We start from the raw sequence: 22,671 nt of genomic DNA, 5'->3' as shown, positions 1-22,671 counted from the left end.
ATTAGAATGCTGATGATTTCCTTTGTTGGCATGACATGTACTTTTAGGGGCAGATCTGTAAGACTTGCCAGTTATATAATCATAATTATTATATTTTTAAAAAATGTTTAAGTTGTTTGACTTTCGCTGCGATGTTTGGACTAAATTTCCCAGGCACACATGTTGTGGTGTAAATTTACTATATATACATTTCTGTAGGTGGAGCTGTTTTCCTTGTCTGTTTTGCAGTGTGCTGGAAATTATGCCATTAACTATAAAGAAGTGACACAGAGATGCAGAATAGCAAATATATCCTCATACATCCTGTGTCCAGGATTTCCAATATAAACATCAAAAGAAATTTGCATTAATGAAACACAAAGTATGACTGATTTATTGTTACATTGACTGTTCTCTCATTTCGGTCCTACTTTTTGAACTTTTTGTTTTGCAAATCACATCTACACATGGTAATAAAAGTAAAACATGACATACACAATGCTATTATTTGATTATCAAAACCAATGCAAAATTCAAAAGCAGCAAACTAAGTGAAAAACCAAGTACAACCATATTGGACCCATAGGAATTAAAAGGGTAATTAGCAGCAATTGATGGTTTTGACCATTCAGGTGTGTGTTAACTCAATACCAAGGAGGAATCTGCAGAGAAATTTCAACCATAAACATCATAAACTCTACAGTTACAATGTTAAAGTTCATGAGTAAAATTGGAAAAAGATTGAAAAAGTATGGCTTGCTTGGAAGTGAGAAAGACATGGCAGCACTGCTCAGCTTTGTGTTGCATCTGGACAAACCACACAACGTCTGGAACAGAAGTGTCCAACTCCAATCCTAGAGAAATACTGTCCTGCAGCTTTTAGATGTATCTTTACTCCAACACAGCTGAATCAAATGATTGGATTACCTCTTCAGCATGCCATCAAGTTAGGAAAAGGCCTGGTAACAAGCTATTCATTTGATTCAGGTGTGACAGAACAAAGATGCATCTAAAAGCTGCAGGACAGTAGCTCTGTAGGACTGGAGTTGGACATCCCTGGTCTAGATCATGTTTAGCCATGATACACAGCGCCACGTTTGGCCAACAACACCTCATATCACATGTCAAGCACGGTGGAGATCTTAAAAATCAAGGTTTCTATATTCACCAAAATAACTGTGATTATTATTTTTGCCATAATGAAGCAGCCCTGTTTGCCACATGACAACGACTTTCACGTCTCTTCTTAAAACGGATTTAGCAATTACATTGATACATACTAATTAGCTCTTTTCAATGAAGTCATGCACGCACCCCTGCATCTGCCCTCAAAGCTTAACATTTACTTTACATCTGGTAACATCTGCATGTCAGCACTGTCACGGTAAGTATATTAGCAGTCTGGTATTAGCATTTAGCTCAAGGCAAGGAGCAGCTAGCGTGATTGAGTGTTATTTCTTGATAATGTGAACGCTCATAACTGACAGAGATGCTGACAGCGTAAAAGGCTTGTCACACAACCAGCCTGCAAAACAGTATGCAAAAGTGTGGGACGCCACAAGCAAATGACGTAGTTCATTAGTTTTAAAATGAAACAACGTGCAGGAAACAAATCTTAGTGTACCGTTGCTTTATTTTAAACTTCAGAAATGGAAGATCAAGTTCACACGTATTTAGAGAGAGATTTTGTGTCATGATACGGCTGTGTGGCAGGCAGGATGAGGACCCAATCGCAAAAACTCACGGACTCAAGGGATGAACTCAAAAGGCAGCTTTATTGCTTAACAGAAGATGATAGGCGATACAAAACTAGACTGGGGAAAAACTAACATAAAGCTCACCAAGGAACACAGGGAAATCCACGCAGCATGAGGGAGAACGCGACACAGAACTGAGGGAGACGCAGACATAAATACACCAAGGGTTAACGAGCGGAGTGGGAGCACACGGGGAACACAGGTGACACTGATAATAATCACGAGACATGGCAGGAGTGAACACAACACTGACGGGAGAGGTGAAACAGGAAGTACAGAGGTTCAGACAGGAGGAGAGAGAGCACGAGTAGAACACCAACATAACGGGCAGGGGAGACACGGAATAAACACGGAAGGGGACGAGGGCTCATGAATACACAGAGGGGCACACAGGGGGTGAGAGTCACAAAGGGAAAGCACTCAGGGAACAACACAACAGGGCAACTCAGGAAACAGAGCCTAAACAGGGAACTGAATACAAAGACACATGAGAACTAAGAATACTGGGCCAACATGGCCCAGGATCATGACATTTTGAGCCTGACTTGCAACCACAGCCTTTTTAAGATCTCCTCCCAAATTTTTACTGATGTTCACATCCGGAATCTGTAGGGACTAGTCGGAAAACTTGAGCTTGCGTTTCTTGTTTGTGCGTCAGAGCTGCGTTGTGAAATGGTGCACTACCACGCTCATGTCAGTTAAACCTTCTTTTAGCTAATTTGCAGTCATATGGGGGTTTTACGTTGCTTTTCTACCCAGCAGCCATGTAAATTTGTTCTTCCAGAGCTTGCCTTTCTTTTCACAGTTGTCCTTAACTGACGTTTCTTAATGCCATTTTGGAAAGTGGGAATTACAAGCTGGAAGCCATTTGATATCATTTTATAGTTTTCCACTGCTTTGTGGGTGTCAGTTAAAAACATTTTTACACCCTCAGTCAGATGCTTGAAACAGCCCATGGTTTAGTGCTACTAAAAGATTTAAGTAGTTGGAAAACAGAACAGCTTTGCTTTTTAAACAATTATAAAACTAAGATTATTGGGATAAAATGACTTTTTGTGGTTAGTTTTTTTGCTGCAGAGCTCTAGCTTTGTCACAAAAACATCACTCGACCCAATTGGCAGACCTTCCAACTAGCCATACTTCTTCAGTCTTTTTCTAATTGTACTGTCATGAATTTTAACATTTAACATGCTGGCTGAGGTCTGTAGAGTCTGAGATGTAGCTGCTGGGATTTTTGCAGTTTCTTTCCCTCTTGGGAACATTTAGCTTTGTGTTAAGAGATGCTCATACTTGCTGATGATTAGTTCATCAGGTGCATTTGATTAGCACCACCTGGCTGCTGCTTACCTTCTTAATTCCCATGGAAGCAGTTTTCTTGCACATGGTCAGCTTTGGCTAGTACTTACAAGAATATAACATAAAATCGAGTCACAGAATTGCATAGTGCATCTAATGTGCTGATCAAAAGTTGTAAGACGACATCACCGGGTCCTTAATATTTGGCAGGGGTCTCGAACTCCAGACCTCGAGGGCCGGTGGCCTGCAGGTTTTAGATGTGTCCTTGATCCAACACAGCAGATTTAAATGGCTAAGTTACCTCCTCAACATGTCTTGAAGGCCTGTTAATGAACTAATCATTTGATTCAGGTGTGTTGACCCAGGGTGAGATCTAAAACTGCAGGACACCGGCCCCTCGAGGCCTGGAGTTCGAGACCCCTGATATTTGGGATTAATGCTGGGGTCAGTCAGGCAGTTACACACTACTACTGTGAATCCCGGGCCTGCTTGGATACTCCTTCAGTGCATGATCTCAGCAGGAAAGAGAAAATAACATCAACAGTGTTATTTAGTGTAGAGGGAGAGAGGGAGTTGGAGAGAGAAAGAGAGATTAGAAAAGTGGAGCTAACAGAGGCAAATGGAGAGAGCACATCTGTCAGTGGCTGGAGATCATGGCAGGCTGGAAACACTAAGGAGCTTACAGCCGTAATCACAATGGGACACTATGGTCGTAGTGCAGTGTGGCATTACATAAATGTGCCACTGTTATCCACCATCAGCTCCACTGGACAGTCTGGGCTGATATTTACTGCAGCCAACAACGTTACGTATTTTAACATTTTTTGCTCTTTTCTGTGGTTTTTCGTAGGTTTCTTGTAGACATATCTGAAATCCCCCAAACCAGTGACATCACCATGAACTGTGGGACTCTCGATCTTGCACGTAAAGCTGCTTTTCTAAATTCCTGAAGAGCAGTTTTTTGCAGATTCAAGGTTTTCCACAGACAATGGCGACGTGTTCTTTCTCCACACTGTTCAAGGGGAGGAGAAAAAACAAAACAAAATCATAATCTGCCTAAAACATGCACAGACAGGGTCCGCGTGTACATGGCTGGTCTATTGTGCGCAGGCTTTAAAAGAGCGAGGGCTGGATTCAGAGGAAGGGAGAGAGAACAGAGGAGGAGGATGAAGGGAGGAGGAGGACATGAAGCGGAGGGGGGGGGGTGTCAGAGCAGTTTGCTTGCTGTTGCACTGGTGTGCTGTCAAAGGCATTACCCCCCCACCTCCACCCACGCCCATCTACCCACCTGCCCGCCCGCCACCAGCCATACCTCACACGGAGTGACACACTTTTTCCTCAGCTCAGAGCACCTCGGCTCGGCTCAGCCACACACCGCCTGCAGTCTACTGCTGTGTGTGTGGGCGAGCGTGTGTGTCCTTCAGCAAACTCTGCGCTGTCCTTCAAGCAAATCTGTCCGGACTGTCCTCGCACTAAACTCACGTCCCTCCCCACTGCATCGCAGACACATTTTGCTGGACAGACTGGCAAAGTTTTCAGCTCACTTTACAGTACCTCACAATTCACACAGCAAATATAGATTTTTTTTATTTTTATTTTTATGAGTTTTATCAGTCTTATCCATCATGCTCACCCATGAGGGAGGCATGTGATTGATCCCAGCTTCGCAATCAGAGTCTCAAAGAGCCACAAAAGCCCCAAAAAGAACAAGAAGTCGACTGAGTCGACTGTAACAGATGGTATGGCTTCTACAGAGCACTGATCTCCACATCACAGAGTCAGCTGGGGATTACGCAAAGAGATCGAGGACAAAGAGACAGTTCTGCGCGATGCTTCGAACAGCCCAATCTCCATGTAGCTTATTGTTTCACCAAAAATTGATTCAACTTGGGTGTTTTTCCTCGTCCCTCTGCCGCATATTCATCCCAGCTAACATCCTTCAGAGGTTAATGTGTTTATGTGTGTATGCAGATCAAGGAGGCAGAGGCTCTGTCCCAGAGTGTGGTGTCTATGGGGAAGGAAGCAGGAGAATTTCTGCCTAAAGCCTACCTGGCTCTGGGACTCTGCTGCAGTCTGCAGGCCTCTGATGGTAAATCTAACCACACAATCTGAAGAAATATATGGAGAACATCCTATCCAAAATAAAAACAATACCACTGGTCATTTGTTTGGAATTCCCTGAGAAAAGCAGCAGTTTGTGGTCATGCAAAGAAGAAGGCAGCCAGCTACAGAACCTTGTAATGAGTTCAGGGCTGATGTTGGGTTCACTTGATTTCCAATGGACACAGTTTAAATTGTGTCCACTGCCAGCAGGAAATAGCTTAGTCGACAAGTGTTAACTAGATCTTACTGTCTATGGGACTTTTTATTCTGGGTCTGTGAGAGTAGCATTGCCTGATTCAATAATTCATGTTTGCCTTATATTAGACTGGACCTTTATAAAACCTGTCAGTTCATCCACTCTCTGAAACAAGTTTATTTCCTGGTATTCTTTTTTCAAACTGCTCCCCAAAAAAGGAACCGAGCAACAAGTGTAGGGAAACTATGTCCATAGCCAGAGCTTTGCCCTGAGCTTAGTGAATTATCTGCTCTCATTGACCTCATACGAAATGGAGCGTTGGAGCAATCTAAAACCTGAGCGTCAGTCAGCATAATGCAAAACTGTAAGTGAAGTGTAGGTGAAGGCAGCTAGCTAGAAAACCTTGCGATGAATTTGAGCTGTTCCATAGGACACAATTTACCGTATTTTTCTGACCATAAGGCGAACCGGATTATAAGGCGCATTAAGCGAAACAAAACAGTCAGATAAGTCAAACTTTACTCAACTCATTCTTCTTGCTTCCTCCTCTTCTGTACCATTGATCCATTAATGTAGAATTATCTCACAGCTGCTCTATTCCCATGTTGTTGCTGTATATTAATGACTAACCTCGTATTGTGGATGGATTATCTCATTTGTTCTCCCGACTGAAGTTTGATCTGTTTACAGCATCCTGCCACGTTAACTTTTATTGTGATAGCAGAGCTGTAAGTTTTAATGTTTCAGAAATCTCTCAGTCAGAACATGGTATATTATATTAAGGTAAAAAATAGCGAGCTAACTTTCTGCTAACTCCGTAAAATTTCAGAATTTCCGGTTTCATGGATGCCTGGATGTTAAACTTAATTGTTACACCTGGTTAAGCAGCAACGCTGATCATTTTATTAAAGATGAAAGAAATTAGACAGTTTTTAACTCTCAGTGTACCGCAGTGTTTGTTTGACTTTGGGACCTGAATATGACGGAGTTTTGGACCCAGATTACTCCTCGAGGCTCCTGCCTACGGCAGCCGTAATGCTCCGGCAAGCCATCAGGCGGTGCGGCTTCGTAGCTTACCAAAGTCGTACTAAAACATTATTTGACTAAAACAGATTTTTGAGCGCCGTGTACCACATAAAATTGGTTCAAGGCCAGTAAGCACAACCAGAATTCATACATGCGGTGCACCGGATTATAAGGCGCACTGTCGATTTTGAGAAAATTAAAGGATTTTAAGTGCGCTTTATTAGTCCGAAAAATACGGTAGGTCTCATTTCTGGCTAATAGGAAATAGTTTAGTCAACATCAACAATGATGGACTGTCTAAGCTACTTGTCAAGACACAGGCCTTCATATAACTGCCCCTGATTCCAACTCTTGTTTTAACTTGTTTGAACCGTAGTCCATCATCAGCTTTTATTTTTATCTGAAATTGTAAATTTCCCATTTTTCCTGCAGCTTCTCTGACCACAGACCGAAACGACTTCAACAAAAAGGCACTAAATGCTTTGAAAAAGTAAGTCAGGCTTGTTTCATTCTCTATCACGTGTTTCAGCCACGCAAGCGAGCCACACAGTTCAGCAGTCCACCCTCACTGAGCTATTTGTCTTCCCTCTACAGAGCTCATTCACTGGACCCTCAGGATGCGCAGATTGCCATGTACCTGGCTCTGCAGCTGGCCATCGTACGCCAGGTAAAAGCAAGCCAATGGAATCAATACTGAAGCATATTTTTTTGGGTTTTTTTGACAAACTTGTTTTTTTTCTTTTTCTTTTTGACAAATTTGGTGTTTATCTGGCAGGTATCAGCAGCTATGGAGCCCCTTCAGGCAGCTTTATCTCTCTGTGGGGATGACTTACACTCCCTCCACCTGCTCACCCTGCTGCTCAGTGCCCAGAAACACCACCGTCATGCTCTGGACACCCTTACTTTGGCCCTCGGCCAGCACCCTGACAACTTCAAGTAAAACCTACTATGCCATCCCACACACACACATGCACACACGTACGCAACAGAAAATGTTGGTGGACTGAGGATAATTCAATCGATCGCTGCACTTCTAACACTTTGTAGATTGTTTTTTAAGTGTGTGTGTAAGAGAGCTCCAGAGAGCGGTGCAGCCAGGTTCTATCCTAACACCAGTCCTCTCCGTAGGGATAGGGTGTCTGCTCCGCTACACAAAAGGCCAAGCACACACCACACACACACACACACACACTTGAAGCCTTATTTAGACGTGCCAGAGTGGAAGTCTGCATTGCGGTACCGATGCCCCTCATACACCCTTACCCTTTTAACACTGCAGCTCTGACCCAGACTTAAGCACTGCTGTCCTGGCTGAGCTAAGACATCCTAACACATAAACCCACCTGTCCGCTACGCTAAGCACACACACTTTGACAATTAAAGTGAACTCATTTTGGGCATGGAGGAAAGTAGTGATGTGAAAGGACATGTTGCAGGTTTAAGGGCTTGAACCTTTGACCTTTGGCTTCAGGGCTGGTATTACTAACCATTTCTTCACCTTTGTGCAGAATCATATTCGACCAAGACTTTTAAAGTATACCAGAGTTAATAGATAAGTATTGTAGTAGGCAAAGTACGCAAGATCATAAGTATGAGAAAGTGATAAGAACGATTTTTAATTAGAATCCGGTTTGATTTGAAGCAGGTTGGTTGCAGCATGAGCCCATAGCTCTAGTTTCTTTCCTAACAGTATTTCACTCACATAATTCTAGTCATCCGGCACAAAAACATCTAAAAAAAAAAAACATGCTCATTAGCAGTGGGAAAAGCTCTATTGTATCTGACACTGACAACATTAACTATCAAGGCCAATTATTTCACACTAACAATAATTTGGAAGCATGTTGCATCATCTTTCTGATGTGTTTTCTTTCTATCTCAAAGCCCAGTCAAGCATTACAGAGTACAGCCATTTGGGGTCAGTGTTGGCCTCCACGGTCGCAGAGCAGACAGATGGGGTGCATCCATAGATCAGGAGGGAGAGGAAATGCAGACAAGAAAAAAAACAACAAAACTGATCAAACAGCGAAAGGAAGGAAGGACACGAGAGCCTGACAGAAGGAGAAAAACACAGAGTGGGAAAATCCAGGAAAGACACTGTTGATTACAGAACTGATTTACCGATCTGTGCTGTAGGTACAGTCGGTAGCTCGCATTCGTTCTCCCACTGTCTCGATGCACAATCACACACTCTTAGACACACACACCTCCTTCGCAGAGACACTTGACTGCTTTGACCCATTTAAGAGCTCTTTTCCGGGCTCAGCCAATCACATCACTCTCTGCACCAGGAATCCCCATCGCCCCAGTAACCATGAGGTCATATGGATAGAGCAGGCAGCATCGTTGTTGTTTCCAAACTGTTGTTACAGATCACTACCAAGACACTGAGTCAGAAAAAAAGGAAAGAAAGAAGGAAACATATCTTTTTGTTGGTAGTTTCCTGAAAGGAACAAATGAACCATTAATCGAGGTTTGCCAGATGTATTATTTGTTATTACCTGTAATAATAATTTACTGTCAAGTCAGTAACACATTGAAACTAAGCCATCAGATTAGTGGAGAGAGAGGCATACAGTAGCGATGTGAATAGGCTGGCTCTAGTTGCTTAAGCCCAAACTATTAGCCAATCAATAATCATGAAGTGCATAATAGCATTAAAAACATTATAGCTAAAGTGATAGCTGGTCTAAGTTGGATTACAAAGATAAAGTTATGAGCAGGGCACTGGTGAATATTTTTTTTTTGCATTAGCTTTATACTGAAAGATTTTCTAGTGTCAGTCAGTGTTGCCAACTTGGCGACTTTGTCGCTATATTTAGCTAGTTTTCAGACCCCTGAGTGACTTTTCTTCTAAAAAAAGTCGCTAAAAAAAGACGTGAAAGTGCGTATCAACAAGCTGTAATGCAGTCAGTTCTTCTTTTACTCTTATGCTGTTTTGTGGATCACAAGGTTTAAAACTACTTATAAACACACACAAAGTAACTCCACCAGAGTGCCTATTTCGGGTCACTTTTGCCGGTCCAAGCCCGGGTAAAGGAGCAGGGTTGGAATTGTGACATTAAAAAAACAACAATTGCTAAAAGAAATGTAATTTGTAGTTCTAAATAAACTCTAAATGCATTTAGGACATTTTTTACTCACTTTATGTCTCTTCCACGATGTTATTTCTCTCTCCAACAACATAGGTTACAATTAGATTAGCATGACCAATTATGCAAATTAGGCGATGACGTCATTTAGCGACTTCTAGCGACTTTTAGGACAACCAATAGCAATTTTCCTTACTGAGGAGTTGGCAACACTGGTGTCAGTGTGTTCCCTTCTGCATCTCCCTCAGCTGCTCTCTTAGCAGCTGTTTTAGCAGCAGCAGCTAGCAGCTGATTAGCTTCTTGATATCCTCTTTCTTATCCTATTTTTATTTGCAGTAACTGTTTTTAGGTTTTTTTAAGTGATGTATGTGAAGCCAGTCAGATGAAGTGGAGCATTTTGGCAGCTTATGATGAAGTAGGTGGAGACCAAAAAAAGAGCCAAAAGAAGAGTCACCAGAAGTGCAACTCAAAATGCTAGTTGCTAGCTGCTAGTATCTGCCTCAATCAGTTCATTTTAACTATTCAAAATTGAATCTATGAAATAATGACAACCTTGTAATTCCCCTTTTCCTTCTTTTCACTTTCTTTCTCATCCTTAGCCAGCCAGCCTTTACATAATAAATTAGTGAGGAAAGCCAGATAAATTTAGTTTCAGTGCTAGCTATATAGCTAGCAAGTTGTAACCTGGTGGTGTTATTGAGTTGTGTGGATATGTACAGGCAAGAATAGCATTTCCTAAAAAATTAACTAAATTTCTATGCAGATGACACTGTTGTGTGACTGTGTGGCAGCAGCTTTTTAGCTCACTGACTGAGCCATCTAAGGTTTTTCATAGGCACACCAGTGTTAAATCTCAAATTTATATAGTAATGCATCAATGTCTCCACCTGAACCTACAGAGTATGCTTGTTTCCATACTGTCATGCAGACAGAGAGGAATAGTCAAATATTATGACGGCCTTTTGCAAACACTGTATCACTGAACTTGCAATGCAATGCAACCAGCCACTGCAAACAGAAACATGGTCCTAAATCCATCCTAGAACATTCTGGACCATCTGGACTGAGGCCCATTTTCAGACCTCAAAGTCAGAGAATAAAAGATCCAAAAGACTTGGTGTGAAAGGATGTGTTTTCTCAGTAACGAGCTCATTGAATATCATTTGCTTTGAAAACGTGAGCGAGCATCTGAGATCAAAGCTCGCATTCCGCGACAGTCGTGCATGTGTGTGTTTTGTGTGTGTACTTGTCTGCTGTGGAGGGGGCGAAGAGGATGCGACCGTGTGTTTGAGATCGTAATCTTGCTCACGCATGTTTGTGTGTCACTGCATGTGTGCATGCATGTGTGTGATTCTTGTTTGCCACTGCCTCTCTGCACCACAGCAAACTGTCAGCTCACTGTAGCATACACAATTTCTCCTTCCTCCTTTTTCTCCCACATCCTCTACCCCCGGCTTCTGCCGTCTTCTGTCTCTCCGTCTCATCCTATCTCCTTCTTTCTTTCTCTTCCTTTTCTTGTCTCTCTCTTTTTTTTTATCTTTCAGTCTCCATTTCTCCCTTTTCTTTGAAATTTTAATCACTCAGTAAAGAGGCATGCATTTCAATGTGAAATGGGATTCTGCTACAGATTGAGAGAGCTGAGGCAATACAGGGACGAGGGGGAGGGTTGCATGTGTGCATGTGTGTGTATGAGAGGGAGAGAGAGGAGTAGAGACAGTGATTGTGGTCTCACAGTTTGTACTAAAGAGAATGATTAATCCCAGCCTTTGATTCTGCATTCATCTAACGGGATGTTGCAGCAGGAGCGTGTACTGCTACATGTGTGTGTGTGATTCTGCACAAGCATGTGTTAGCCTGCACATGCAGGCCTGGATTACTATGTGCTCTGAGCAAGCATGGGTCTTGCGTGTTATTCTCTATGGATGTGCATACTGTATAACTGTATACTCATTATATACTCGAGTGTGACGCACACGTGCACTTTTCTGTGTGTGTGCGTGCACCCATCTGCCTGTAGAGTATCCGCACTCTGATCTGTGGGAGTGCAAAATGAGTAATACTGCACATGTACCACTTTTTCTAAGGAACATTATTAGCTATTTTTATATGGAGTTTACGCTGGTGCTCACCGCTCTTAGCCAGCCACCACTGAGCTCTTACTCTGAGCTACACTACTCACTGCTATGCATCCTCAAACACTCCACTCTGCACACACCAGGCTCACTCCCAGGAGGCTGGAAATGACAGCCTTTGTAATTTCATGTGCAGTTTTGAATGTTGTAATCTTGATGAAATCTGTCTGTTGTGGAGCTGTGAGGGAGAGCACTGATTGTAATAGAGGAAAAGGCTCTATCCTTGGATGACTTAGATCAGTTGATATTTCTTTTTTATGTTCACAGTGAATTAATCGTGCAAAAACACGCTGTAGAATGAATATATGACTTTACTGTGCTATATTTTCAACAAACTTGTTTTTTTTATTTTTATACCTTCTAATATGCCATATTAGAAGCCCTATATCAGTGACGGTGACATCTTTTCCTAATTTTACCAATTTCATATGCCGATGTTCCTGTTTTCTGATTGCTACAAGAATAAAAATGTCTTGAATGCAAACATAAGTCTTTTTCAACCTTTCCGTTGTAACAGTTTGCTTCACTTTGCTGTTTTTCAGATGACGTTCATCATGTTTGATGCTACTGAAGCCTTTCACTAACCGAAAGGGCAAAACACATCCCTTTTTAAGCTTTTAATCTGAAAGTATATTCCAGCTGCTTTTACTTTTACCAACAAGTAAAAGATATTGGAATTAACTAGTAAATGATGACAATATTTGTACATAAAAGATGCAAGTAATGAAATTAATTGAGCTTTTCCCATCATTTTAGCTCCAGTTTTTATCAAAAGTAGTGCAGCCTAGTGAAATTTAGCACTACAAACATTATTCAAAAGCCTTTTCCGAAAACTCACGTTTGATTATTTGCTACAGTATCAGAATATAGTTAGAAACTGGCATCTAGGGAATGATGATGGTCTAATCTAGCCATGAAGCCTACAGGTAGATGCCGGGGTGGTGGATGGGTTGAAAGAGCAAGCAGCAATGCAGGGCAGTAGTGGCAGCATTGACATATCAGCGGGAAATATGGGAAATTTACAATTAAATAGACCAGCAAATCGGGATGGTGTGTTTGCCATATTGCATGAGGGGAGCGAGGCGTGTAATTCACCATCCGCTGTCTCCCAAAAATATTTTTTTGATGCAACATTGCACCTAACAATGTCTGCAAAAGGCTCACATATAGTGGGAACTCAAGAGCTGAACTCATAGTGTTTATGCAGAGGAACACTTGAAGCTCTACAAATAAGATTTAGTTGATAGAAAATGACAACCATCTTCTTGAAGATGGTTGTTGTTGTGGGTGGCTATGGCTCCAGAGGTGGAGCAGGGTATCTACTAGTTTGAGGGTTGCTGGTTTAATTCCTGGTTGTTCTAGTCTGCATGCCAAAGTATTCCTGAAGAAGATACTGAACTCTGAGTTGCTCCTGATGAAATCATCAGAGAAAACACTTAAATATAGGGGAAAATTCTTGGGTTAATGACACATGTTGTATAAAGCACTTTAGGCGCTTCAGTACAATGGAAAAGCGTTATATTGAGGTGAGCCAGTCCTTTGAATATTCTAAAAGATGCAGGATATTAAAGCAGCAAGAGACATTTCTTTTTAGTTTTATAGTTTTATCGTTCATTGGATTATATTGTATCCATGTTTTCATGTTGTTTAGGCCAAATTGTGACGCTACCATCATAATGTTGCAACAGAGCAACATTTTTCCAGTCCTCTGTGGTCCAGTTTAGGTGAGCCAATCTTCCCTTGGATCTCTGGTATCAACAAGGCATTTTCACCATTCCCTGCAAAGCTTAGAGATGGTTATGCGGGAAAATCCAAACAGATCAGCAGTTCCTGAAATACTCAGACCTGCCCGTCTGGCACCAACACTTAAATCACCTTTGGCTGATTAGAGAGTGATCAGTGAGTGTGCACAATATACAATAACTTGAACTTCATTAAATTAAACAAGGGATTCAGAACAACAGGGTATCTTTGCTGATTTCAAAGCACTTTTTTAGTTATGTAGCTCCATTAACCATATTAATGGCCTCCTATGAACTCCAGTTTTCTTTCAGTTTCAGAAGAAACTTGCAAATTTATTTCTTTGCAAGCTCTTATTTTGAAATTACCATGAAGGAGTGGGTTTCATTAATGACAAATTGAAACTGACTGGAAGAAAAAAGCAAGATTACTGTAATTTATCTGTGAATGAGTATGAAATTTATATTATTTGTTGTACAAACATTACACAATATAAGTTTTACATGCTCATTTGAAACTCAGCAGCTTTATTAGAAAATAATTACAAACTTTCAGGTTACACGGTTCTTTGTTCACGTGAGATACACCCACACACACACACTTTGTCACATCTTAACACTTAGATGGGTTTACATCATCACAAAGCTTCTAAACGCTTTGTCACACCGGTAACGGGGAGTCTAGAGAGATGCACACAACCACACGTACACACTCTGGTGGACTCCTACTGGCAGGCGTATCCTTAACTCAGCGTCCCTCGGCAGCACTTGTCATCTGCATGTCAGCAAATCCAACCCCGTTCCTCCCACACTCGTACATTTTTTTCTTTTCAAAAATCCCTCCATCATTGCTTCACACCCTCCGCACACACTCCCTTCTCCCAGCCGTGCACCGACCCGTGAGTCAGTAACGAGGCGCATTTCAACAAGAGTTTTCTCCCCTGACACGAACTCCTTTCGCTCAGCCATTGATCCTCACCTTCCCTCCATCACTTCATCCATCTCTTCTTCATCCCACCGCCTCCCCCCTCCAGACTCCCTCCCTCCCCCTTGACAGGAGAGCACAGAATAATTGGAGGAGCCTTCAACAGAGGCAGTGGACAGCTTGGCGTCAGATGTTGCAAACACCATAGTCTCTCTGCCTCTTTCCCTCTCTCCCTCCTCACACTCATGGATGAGTGATGCCCATGACAGACCCCATCCTCTGAGAGCCCCTTCTGGCAATTACTACACACACACAACGGCAAACACACACAAACACACACACACACAAACACACAGACATACAGACTTTCACATCAGAGACTCCCACATCACTTAACCAGTTGTCTTCAACTAAAAGGGCCGAGCGGAAACACTCTACAGCCTCCTCTCATCAGCCTCTCAACACACACACAACTCTTAAAGGTTGTTGTTGATGACTATCTTTACTGTCTCTGCTTCTGTTGATCCATATGTGCATTATTCTACATGCAATATGTTTATGGGCTCTAAGCTCCCAGGTACTGCACTAGCACAAACACACATGCTTGCATGCAAATTTATGTCTTGTGATGTGTTTTCTAACTCTTGTAACCAAATAAGGTTAAAGTCTGTTGCAGGGGATAATAGCTGGTAGCTTTTACATCCCCTCCAATCTTTTATGTAACAATAAGAACTGTTCAAGGCTTTCAATCTCATGCACTCAGTTTACAGATTAATGTGCATATTAGTTAATCTTATATGAACAGATGTTCTGGTTATAAAAACAAAACAAAACAGTTCAAATTTAAACAAAAATGCATTGTGGCTTTTTCTTGTTCCAGTTTGCTGTTCACAAAGGTAAAGCTTGAAGAGGTGCTGCTCGGCCCGGCTGCAGCCCTGCATACCTGTGAGGAGATGTTGCAGCACTGGCAGAGCCGCTATGATGTCAGCCGCTCCAGGTGAGCATGCACAAGAGAGATAAGCATTGGCGCTACTTTGTTTATCGTGCGCTGCAAAATGTGCATTACCGTTTAGCTCAAATAGTTTCTGTGCTGTTGTGCACGATGAGGCTGGGAGGGGGCGGCTGTCTCTGCTACGGTGTTATTCAGTGTGTGTGTGTGTGTGTGTGTGTGTGTGTGTGTGTGTGTGTGTGTGTGTGTGTGTTCACGCATTAATGCTTTTTCTGATATAATGTTCTACCTGTGACCTGAGTGCTTTTGAGATGTTGACCTTTTTCATGTTTTGAATACCAGAACTGACATACAGCAAAGCTCATTATTACCCTTCATAATAACTGAACACTAAAGGCACTACCAAAACCAATACAAAAATACAAATATAAAAAAAAACAAATGCAAAAATTATATTTATTTATAAATGAAGGCTGGTAGAACGATTACAGACAAAAATTTGCATGGAATTTGTATTTTCTTTGTAAAAATTTCCCATCTAACTCTTTATTTTCACATAGTTCCTGAAGGAGCTAGGAGGATGAACAACAAATATACTCTTTGACCATTTCTTAATCAGAGTTTAGCATGAAGTCAGTTAAAAGTTTTAGCTCCTTCATGCCATTGCTCAAGAGCTCTCTCTTGGTGGTGGGTCAGTGAAGGTCTGTAGAAGCGTATCTGAGGACAGACACACAGGCCTTACAGGGTAGGCATCAGCACCCTGACTGCCATTAGGTATTGGGTTAAAATTCTGGTATGGTGGGTCCTGTGTTTCTTTTGGTGCACAGCAATTCCTGGACTCATGTGACGAGAGTATGCAGGCAGCTCCTGGAGCATGAAGGAATTGATACCAACGACTGTCTCGTGCTCGCCTGACCAACATTTGGACAAAAAGTGGTGCACTAAGTTAAAGCATCAGCTAATGCTAGCTAGTTTGCTAAGCCAGGTACCTCCATAGACTCTATTTATGTATTACACAAACAAAATTATACCTAATAATAAATACTAAATGTTGACACATTAGAATTTCACTGACCAGAACACAAGAAAAAATAATTTAGATGGTCCATACCTCACATCAGGTGATAATCATTGCATCCAGTACATTGGAGAGGGCCACTTCAATGACTCAAAGTAGCTGATGACTGACTCTCAGGCATAGCTTCCACACTAAACTCCTTGTAGACGTGTGTGGGTAACACCAGTAGGTATTTTTTTGAAATCTCTATTTAAATTAGAATAAAGCTCATTTTAATAACTCCAGGTTTTAAAAAACTACATCTACTGACTCACCACTTGAATCTGATTAAAAACGGCTTCACATTTTATGACTTTTTCCAGAAATAAGGTTTCAAATATCTTTTCCCCCTGAATGTTGTGCATTTACTATGCATCCACAAAGCTGAGGCTTCACTAATGGCTCAGTCAAGTGGTTCTTGAATAAATGGCATGCTGGAACTTCAGGAAGTGCAGTTTCTGCTACAGTAACAAGTATAATGCTCGACATCACACTGGTTACACTGTGAACCTCTGCATGGAAGCATGCATTAGTGTTGCTACACAGTAGAGCTGGGCGATATGAGATTTTTTCATATCACGATATGTTTTTTTCATTTCAGGCGATAACAATATCTATCACGATATAAGCCAAATAACTATATTTGTAAGATTTAAATGTGCCGTTGCTCACAAGTAAAATGTGAAATAATCAGCAGCTTGTTTTGATTTAAATATTTATTTCCCATAATAAGTTGAACAGAGTAGATGTAATTAAGGAACATGAGACTTTTTCAGATAAATAAAGGCAAATATTGCAAACTACACAAAAGGCAGCCGCTAAAGCGTTTAAGTTTCAAAATAAAACAAACGAAACAGACTAAATTGTCAATTCCACTTAGAAACAAAATATTAATTCTAAAAATAAATCTTAGTTTGTTTTACAGAAGAACAGACAAAACTGACTAACTTTTGTCAATATCAAATAAACTGAGAACTAAAAGGAAATTCTCAATCTCTCCTTGTTGTATAGCTTAGCTTTTCAAACAGTTTTAACAGTTACTTTAGTCTGACAAAAGCCGAATGACGAATTAGCGCTTCCAGTCAGAGACTGAGCATGCACCGGTTTATTGTATTTCCAGACTTGCTTTCAGCACAATTTACAGTGCACGCTACTCTGTTTGACTTGAAATAGCCGAAATACCTTCACACTACGGAGCTTCTATGGCTCTTCCATTCGACAATCTCTCCAGCATTGGAACCATCATCTGTTTTCTCTTCGGTAACCTTCAGTCACGCTCTCGGTTGATTTTCTCTAGTCGGCGCACTCATTTTCCTCCATTACCCAGGCGGCACGGCGGCTGGCTGCTTCCCAAACAAATACACACGTGCGGCTTGGCACTTGTGCTGTACGTAACAAGTCACGTGACGTGACGCTGCGGCTGTGATTGGTTCGGCTCTGCGCTACTTAATTTGGATTGGCTGTTCTTTTTTTTTTTCTTTTTTTTAAGAGGACAAGAGCAGTGAGGCCTATCGCAATAGTTTAATTTTTCTATCGAGAAAAATTTATTTCGCAATACATATCGTTATCGTTCTATCGCCCAGCTCTACTACACAGTTAGCTCGCTAGCTCATGTTTCATTGGCTTTTTTCTTTGACCTCTCCTTCTAACTTGATACAGAGAAAAGATGCAGGAGGAAAGAACTGAGGAAGCTAATAAACTTTAATGTGCAATTTTTGAGACTGCATTTATTAAGGAAAAATGTTGTACAAATATGTATTTTTAAAAATGGACAAATACTTTTCAGAACAATGTAATTTAAGCTAGCCTAGCCATTTCAAAATGTTTAAGAATATCTATCTATCTATCTATCTATCTATCTATCTATCTATCTATCTCTGACTTATTTTTCCTTTATGCTGCCTTCATGTTAAAAGTGAGTCATTGATACTTTTTAGCTTTAGCATAACCTTTAGCATAGCAAAATGCTAAAAGCAGAAGGATGACCTGGCTATCGCACACCTTTGCTTTTCCTTTTCATTATTAGCAAGCGAGCTGTAATACACAAATTATGTGTATTAAAGCCAATTTATTTAAGATGGACTTGATCTTTAATTTCAGTCACAGGTGGAATCTCACGGATAAAAACAAAAACAGTACATGTGAATGTCCTCTCTGATGTGTTACAGCGAGACAGATGACAGCAGCAGTATACCGATGCCTGAGAGGACAGAGGTCAGCCCCAGCGGCAGGAAACCCTCCATCCACCTCATCCTGCCTGACTTCCAGGACACCTCCACTGGTCTGTTCTCTCGCTTGCTCAAATCTTTTAGAAACGACATGTCACTGTGCATATTTGGATTGCAACATGCCGAATTGATTAGTTTAAGTTAAACACATCCTGCTCTCTCTATGGCTTTGGGTAAATAGCAGTGAGAAAGGTGAATTTGTAGGTCAGTCTAAATCCCCCAGCTTTTGACCTATTCTGGATTAAAAGCCCTGTTTGCTTGTCTGCAACCCAGTTCCGGAAACCAGATGTGCTGTTTAAATATCAATGATGTGACTCACACCTGTGTTTAGAGCAGGATCTGCAACCTGCACATTTAGTGTTCAGGGATTCAGGACATTATAGTTACTGGCTTTGAAATATTTTACTTTTTTTTCTCTACGGAAGAAAACACAGTTTCTGTCTGCTTCTCATCAATGCTAACATATGCATATTCATTGTTCAGGTTGTAAATCACCACTTTAGTGTTTAGTTGGTTTAATGTGCAAGATGAGGAAACATTTGCAGCACTAACAGCTCCCATTTCTTACCTATGATCCTGCTTCAGGTTCACAGAGTCCTTCGTCAGTTGCACTATCCCGTCTTGAAGCGGCTCTGTCCGAGGTGTCAGACCTCAGCTCTACCCGTCGCCATGGGCCCACCTATATTTGGACCATCCTGGAACGCATTTGGCTGCAGGCTGGTATGAGAGCGCACACTTGAATGAAAATGATATTTCAGGAATTATTGTGGTTGGGATCTTTTGGGATTTGAACCTCTTTTCATCCTCATCCGAGATACAAGGTCAGCCCATATCGTGAAACCATGTTGGGGTCCATGAGCTTTAACTTACTGGTGAACTAAAAATGAAATAAAGACAAAGCTTGCATTAACTTTGCTGGACAAATGAATCAGATTCAATGTTTTATCCTAGTGATCTGAAGCCCAACAGTAAGAAACCATTTTAGTCATCCAGTTTTTTTTTTAAATAAAAGCTATGAAGTAGACAACGAGGCCACAGCTCAGCAAAGCATGACAGTGTTTTCATGAGCAGCACCCGTCTGCTAAAACACCATGCTAACACGTTAGCTGATAGATTACCTTGTTCACACTGCTGGTTCAGTATACTGGCATGCTAATGTTTATCAGTAAGCACTAAAGCCAGTCTGCAGTTCATGTAAAAAGATTGCAAAAAGATTGTGACTCGAGTCACTAAAGCCCCTTTTCCATTAGTACCTACTCACCCAATGAGAGTGGTTGTTGTTATAGTAATGTGTCCGAGTGTCCCGTGACGTAATTAGCATGATCCACGAACGCTTAAACAAAGGTGGATGTCGACGCAACAGTATACCTGCTGGTTGGTCTGTAGCTTTTCGTCAGACTCGGGGACCACGGCGTTGTTGGTGGTTTTGATTTTCGTGAAGGAGACGCTCTCATGGCTCACTGAGTGATTCCCCGACCAGCCAATTGTTGGCATGCAGTCTGATGATGTCACATTTTAGTACCTGCTCAGATCGCTTATAACCCCGGCCGAGCAGGTACTATTTTAGTATCTGGTACCAGGTACTGTTATCTAATGGAACACCCTTAAACCGTAGTGAACCGTGCCGAGTCAATCCGAGTGGGTACTAATGGAAAAGGGGCTTTTAAGCAAAATGAATGACTGAAGCAAATTACTGGTAAACTGTTTGATAGTTATTGAAAACCTAAAACTTACATTGTTGACTTCATGCTGAGGCAAATATTAGGGGACCTTCAAAGTAAGTAGTCTTCATCCTGTGGCAACCATAAAAAATTCTGTGGTAGTCCTTTCAGTGAACTTCGACCAATGTCATAGATCTGCCTCGCTTTCTGTACATGATATTGACAACAGAGAGCGATCACATCCACGTCGAACGTGTGGAGATTTTAGTTCCTTTATGCTACTATACACTGTAAAAGGAGCATTTGAGTTGTAGTTCACATAATGTAGTGTTATAAATAATTGTCCATGATGCTCTGTTAATTTAGAGCAGCTTGTGGCATAAATCATACAGTGTGTGGCAGTCTAAGAAGTTATCTAAGCACTGTGCGTAGGTCTTTCTGGTGATGTCACAGAGCAGTACCAGTACCTGATACCACAACAGGGCATACTTTTCAAAATAAAACAGGAAGTAACTGGAAATGGCAACTGAGTTAACTCACTCAGACACCAGATGCAAATGTGTCTTTACAGTAATTGCCTCAATAGCTATTGAAACATTCGACTATGTGTCAGTGATGCCCTCACCAAAGAAATCCAGGTAACCCTACAGTAAATACAAATACAATCTCCGCTGGCACCTTTTAATGAATGTGCGATGTTGCAGTGAATGAAAGCTGTGCAGCCTCGCTGTCTTCCAACGCCTTGCTGACCTGTTTATCAGCTCAGATGAGTTTCAGTCGCTCAAGGGAGTGAGACACTGTTTGTGCGTTCGGTTCATTGTGAGCGTGCGTTTTTGTTTCGGGCACAACAGTCACTGAAATTCTCAGAGAATATTAATTTTGCTACATGCGAAACCCTGGAGAACGCAGCGTTACAGTATAGCAGATTTTTGGAAGAGAATATCTATTTGCAGGCTTGTTGGTGTTTAAAATGAAATAGCTGAATAGTTGACACTGACGTGTCTCAGTGCTTAAATACATTTGGCCACTGCCACTACCTGAGGAAGTTCACATAAAAGAGCAGAGCATGAGCAGGGAATGAAGGCCGAGGATCTGTTGCACTTGGCTTGAGTGGATGAGCCATGAGAGGCAAGAATGGAAATGCACACAGCGAAGATGCCTTTGCTGTATTCGATGCTTTACGACACAAGAGGGGTTGAATGGAGCCAAGCGGTCACGTCCCCCGTGGCTTTGTGTAATCTGAAGGTTATTTTCTATGTGTAACCTCTGAGCCTCTGCTATTCATCTGCTGAGAGCAGTGTGTGTGTGAGAGAAACCAAGGGTGTGGCCCCTGGCTCAAGGCTGGACACCAATCCCCCCCCCCTTCATTCTTTCATAGCATTCCTCTTCTCATCGGTCACTTCCTCTTCTTATCTTACATTCTCTTTGGCCTAACAGAAAAACGCGCACACACACACACGGCTCTTTAAAAGGAATACATTTAGCAGTATGCGAGACTCACATACTTAGCTCTAAACATATAAATATTCTCTGTGCATGCAGGCACTGATCTAACAGTTTTTTCCTATGAGCAGCAGGAGAAAGTCTTACATAATCGCTCACTGAAACCTTTTTCCCCAAAATGAAGCCATGAAAAGGAACCCTGAGGCAGCTGAAAAGGGTTTTTGTTTTTTTTCTTCCATTTTTTTGTTTTCTCATCTCGCAGAGGTAGCATGCGTGCACTAAGTATTTCCCATCTGTGCATCTCTGAGACACAGGTAAACAAACAAAACATCCGCTACCAAACACACACATGGGTTCTCTGCACTCGGGAGCAGACGGCTCTCTCGATGTATTTGCACAACAGCCCTCTCTGTAACACGTGCGCACAATGCTGTCAGTGTTTTAGAGCTGAAGGGTTTCCTTCTCAGGGTTTCTCTGCCTGTTGACCCAATGTCCTCTCACGTAAATGATTGACAGGTCTCGCTGAAGCATCCGGTCCGCACATTGGTCTGCTCCAGCTGAGGGGGCAGGTCCTGTGGGCAGCTCTTATTTTTGAGGTCTTATTGGAGAGTAAAGTGCTTGTGGGCGTGATTCTGACTTTGTGTGTGTGTAAACATTTGTGTGTGGGGTTTGTCCTCATCTTCCCAGCAGCAAAGAAAGGAGGCAGGCAGCTTTAATATGTGATGGCCATATTAGGCAACAGCTTCATGACTTTCAGCCACTACATCGCTCCGACTCGCACTTTCATGGTTTGCGTGTGTGTTTGTGTGTGTGTGTGTGTGTGGTTGTGTGTAGTATTTGAGCACTGCACAGATATTATTTTTACATGATGCTGCTGAACTCACAGCAAAGTTCATCACAGTTACTGTCACAGGGTTACTCAGGGCATTAATACTCTTATTCTCCTCTTTTTCTTTCTCTGGCTCTCCATCTTTGCTTCATCACTTCCTTTCTTTTATTGTTTTCCCTCCTCTGTCATTCTGTCCTTTTTCTTTCCCCCCTCCACCTCTTTTCCTCTCTTGACCTTTTCACCTCCTTTCTTTACTTCT

General features: G+C 41.7%; 1 protein-coding gene across 3 annotated transcripts in view; it reads left to right on the top strand.

Moving 5' to 3' along the window:
- ttc7a (tetratricopeptide repeat domain 7A) overlaps positions 1 to 22,671 on the top strand; it is a 69,090-nt gene that overhangs the window by 22,001 nt on the left and 24,418 nt on the right. For all 3 annotated transcript variants that reach the window (XM_086258364.1, XM_086258363.1, XM_086258365.1), the window contains 7 exons: positions 5,004 to 5,121; positions 6,790 to 6,847; positions 6,952 to 7,024; positions 7,133 to 7,293; positions 15,126 to 15,242; positions 18,420 to 18,532; positions 19,065 to 19,199. In XM_086258364.1, the coding sequence (XP_086114490.1) occupies positions 5,004 to 5,121; positions 6,790 to 6,847; positions 6,952 to 7,024; positions 7,133 to 7,293; positions 15,126 to 15,242; positions 18,420 to 18,532; positions 19,065 to 19,199 (775 nt within the window). The remainder of the gene's footprint in view (positions 1 to 5,003; positions 5,122 to 6,789; positions 6,848 to 6,951; positions 7,025 to 7,132; positions 7,294 to 15,125; positions 15,243 to 18,419; positions 18,533 to 19,064; positions 19,200 to 22,671) is intronic.

Source organism: Aulonocara sp. 'chitande type north' Nkhata Bay, linkage group LG13 (assembly GCF_057382095.1).
Source record: "Aulonocara sp. 'chitande type north' Nkhata Bay isolate Kocher_YH1m ecotype deep benthic linkage group LG13, A_spYH_male_GT1.1, whole genome shotgun sequence".
Taxonomy (NCBI): domain Eukaryota; kingdom Metazoa; phylum Chordata; class Actinopteri; order Cichliformes; family Cichlidae; genus Aulonocara; species Aulonocara sp. 'chitande type north' Nkhata Bay.
This window is presented reverse-complemented; position numbering and strand designations above follow the sequence as displayed.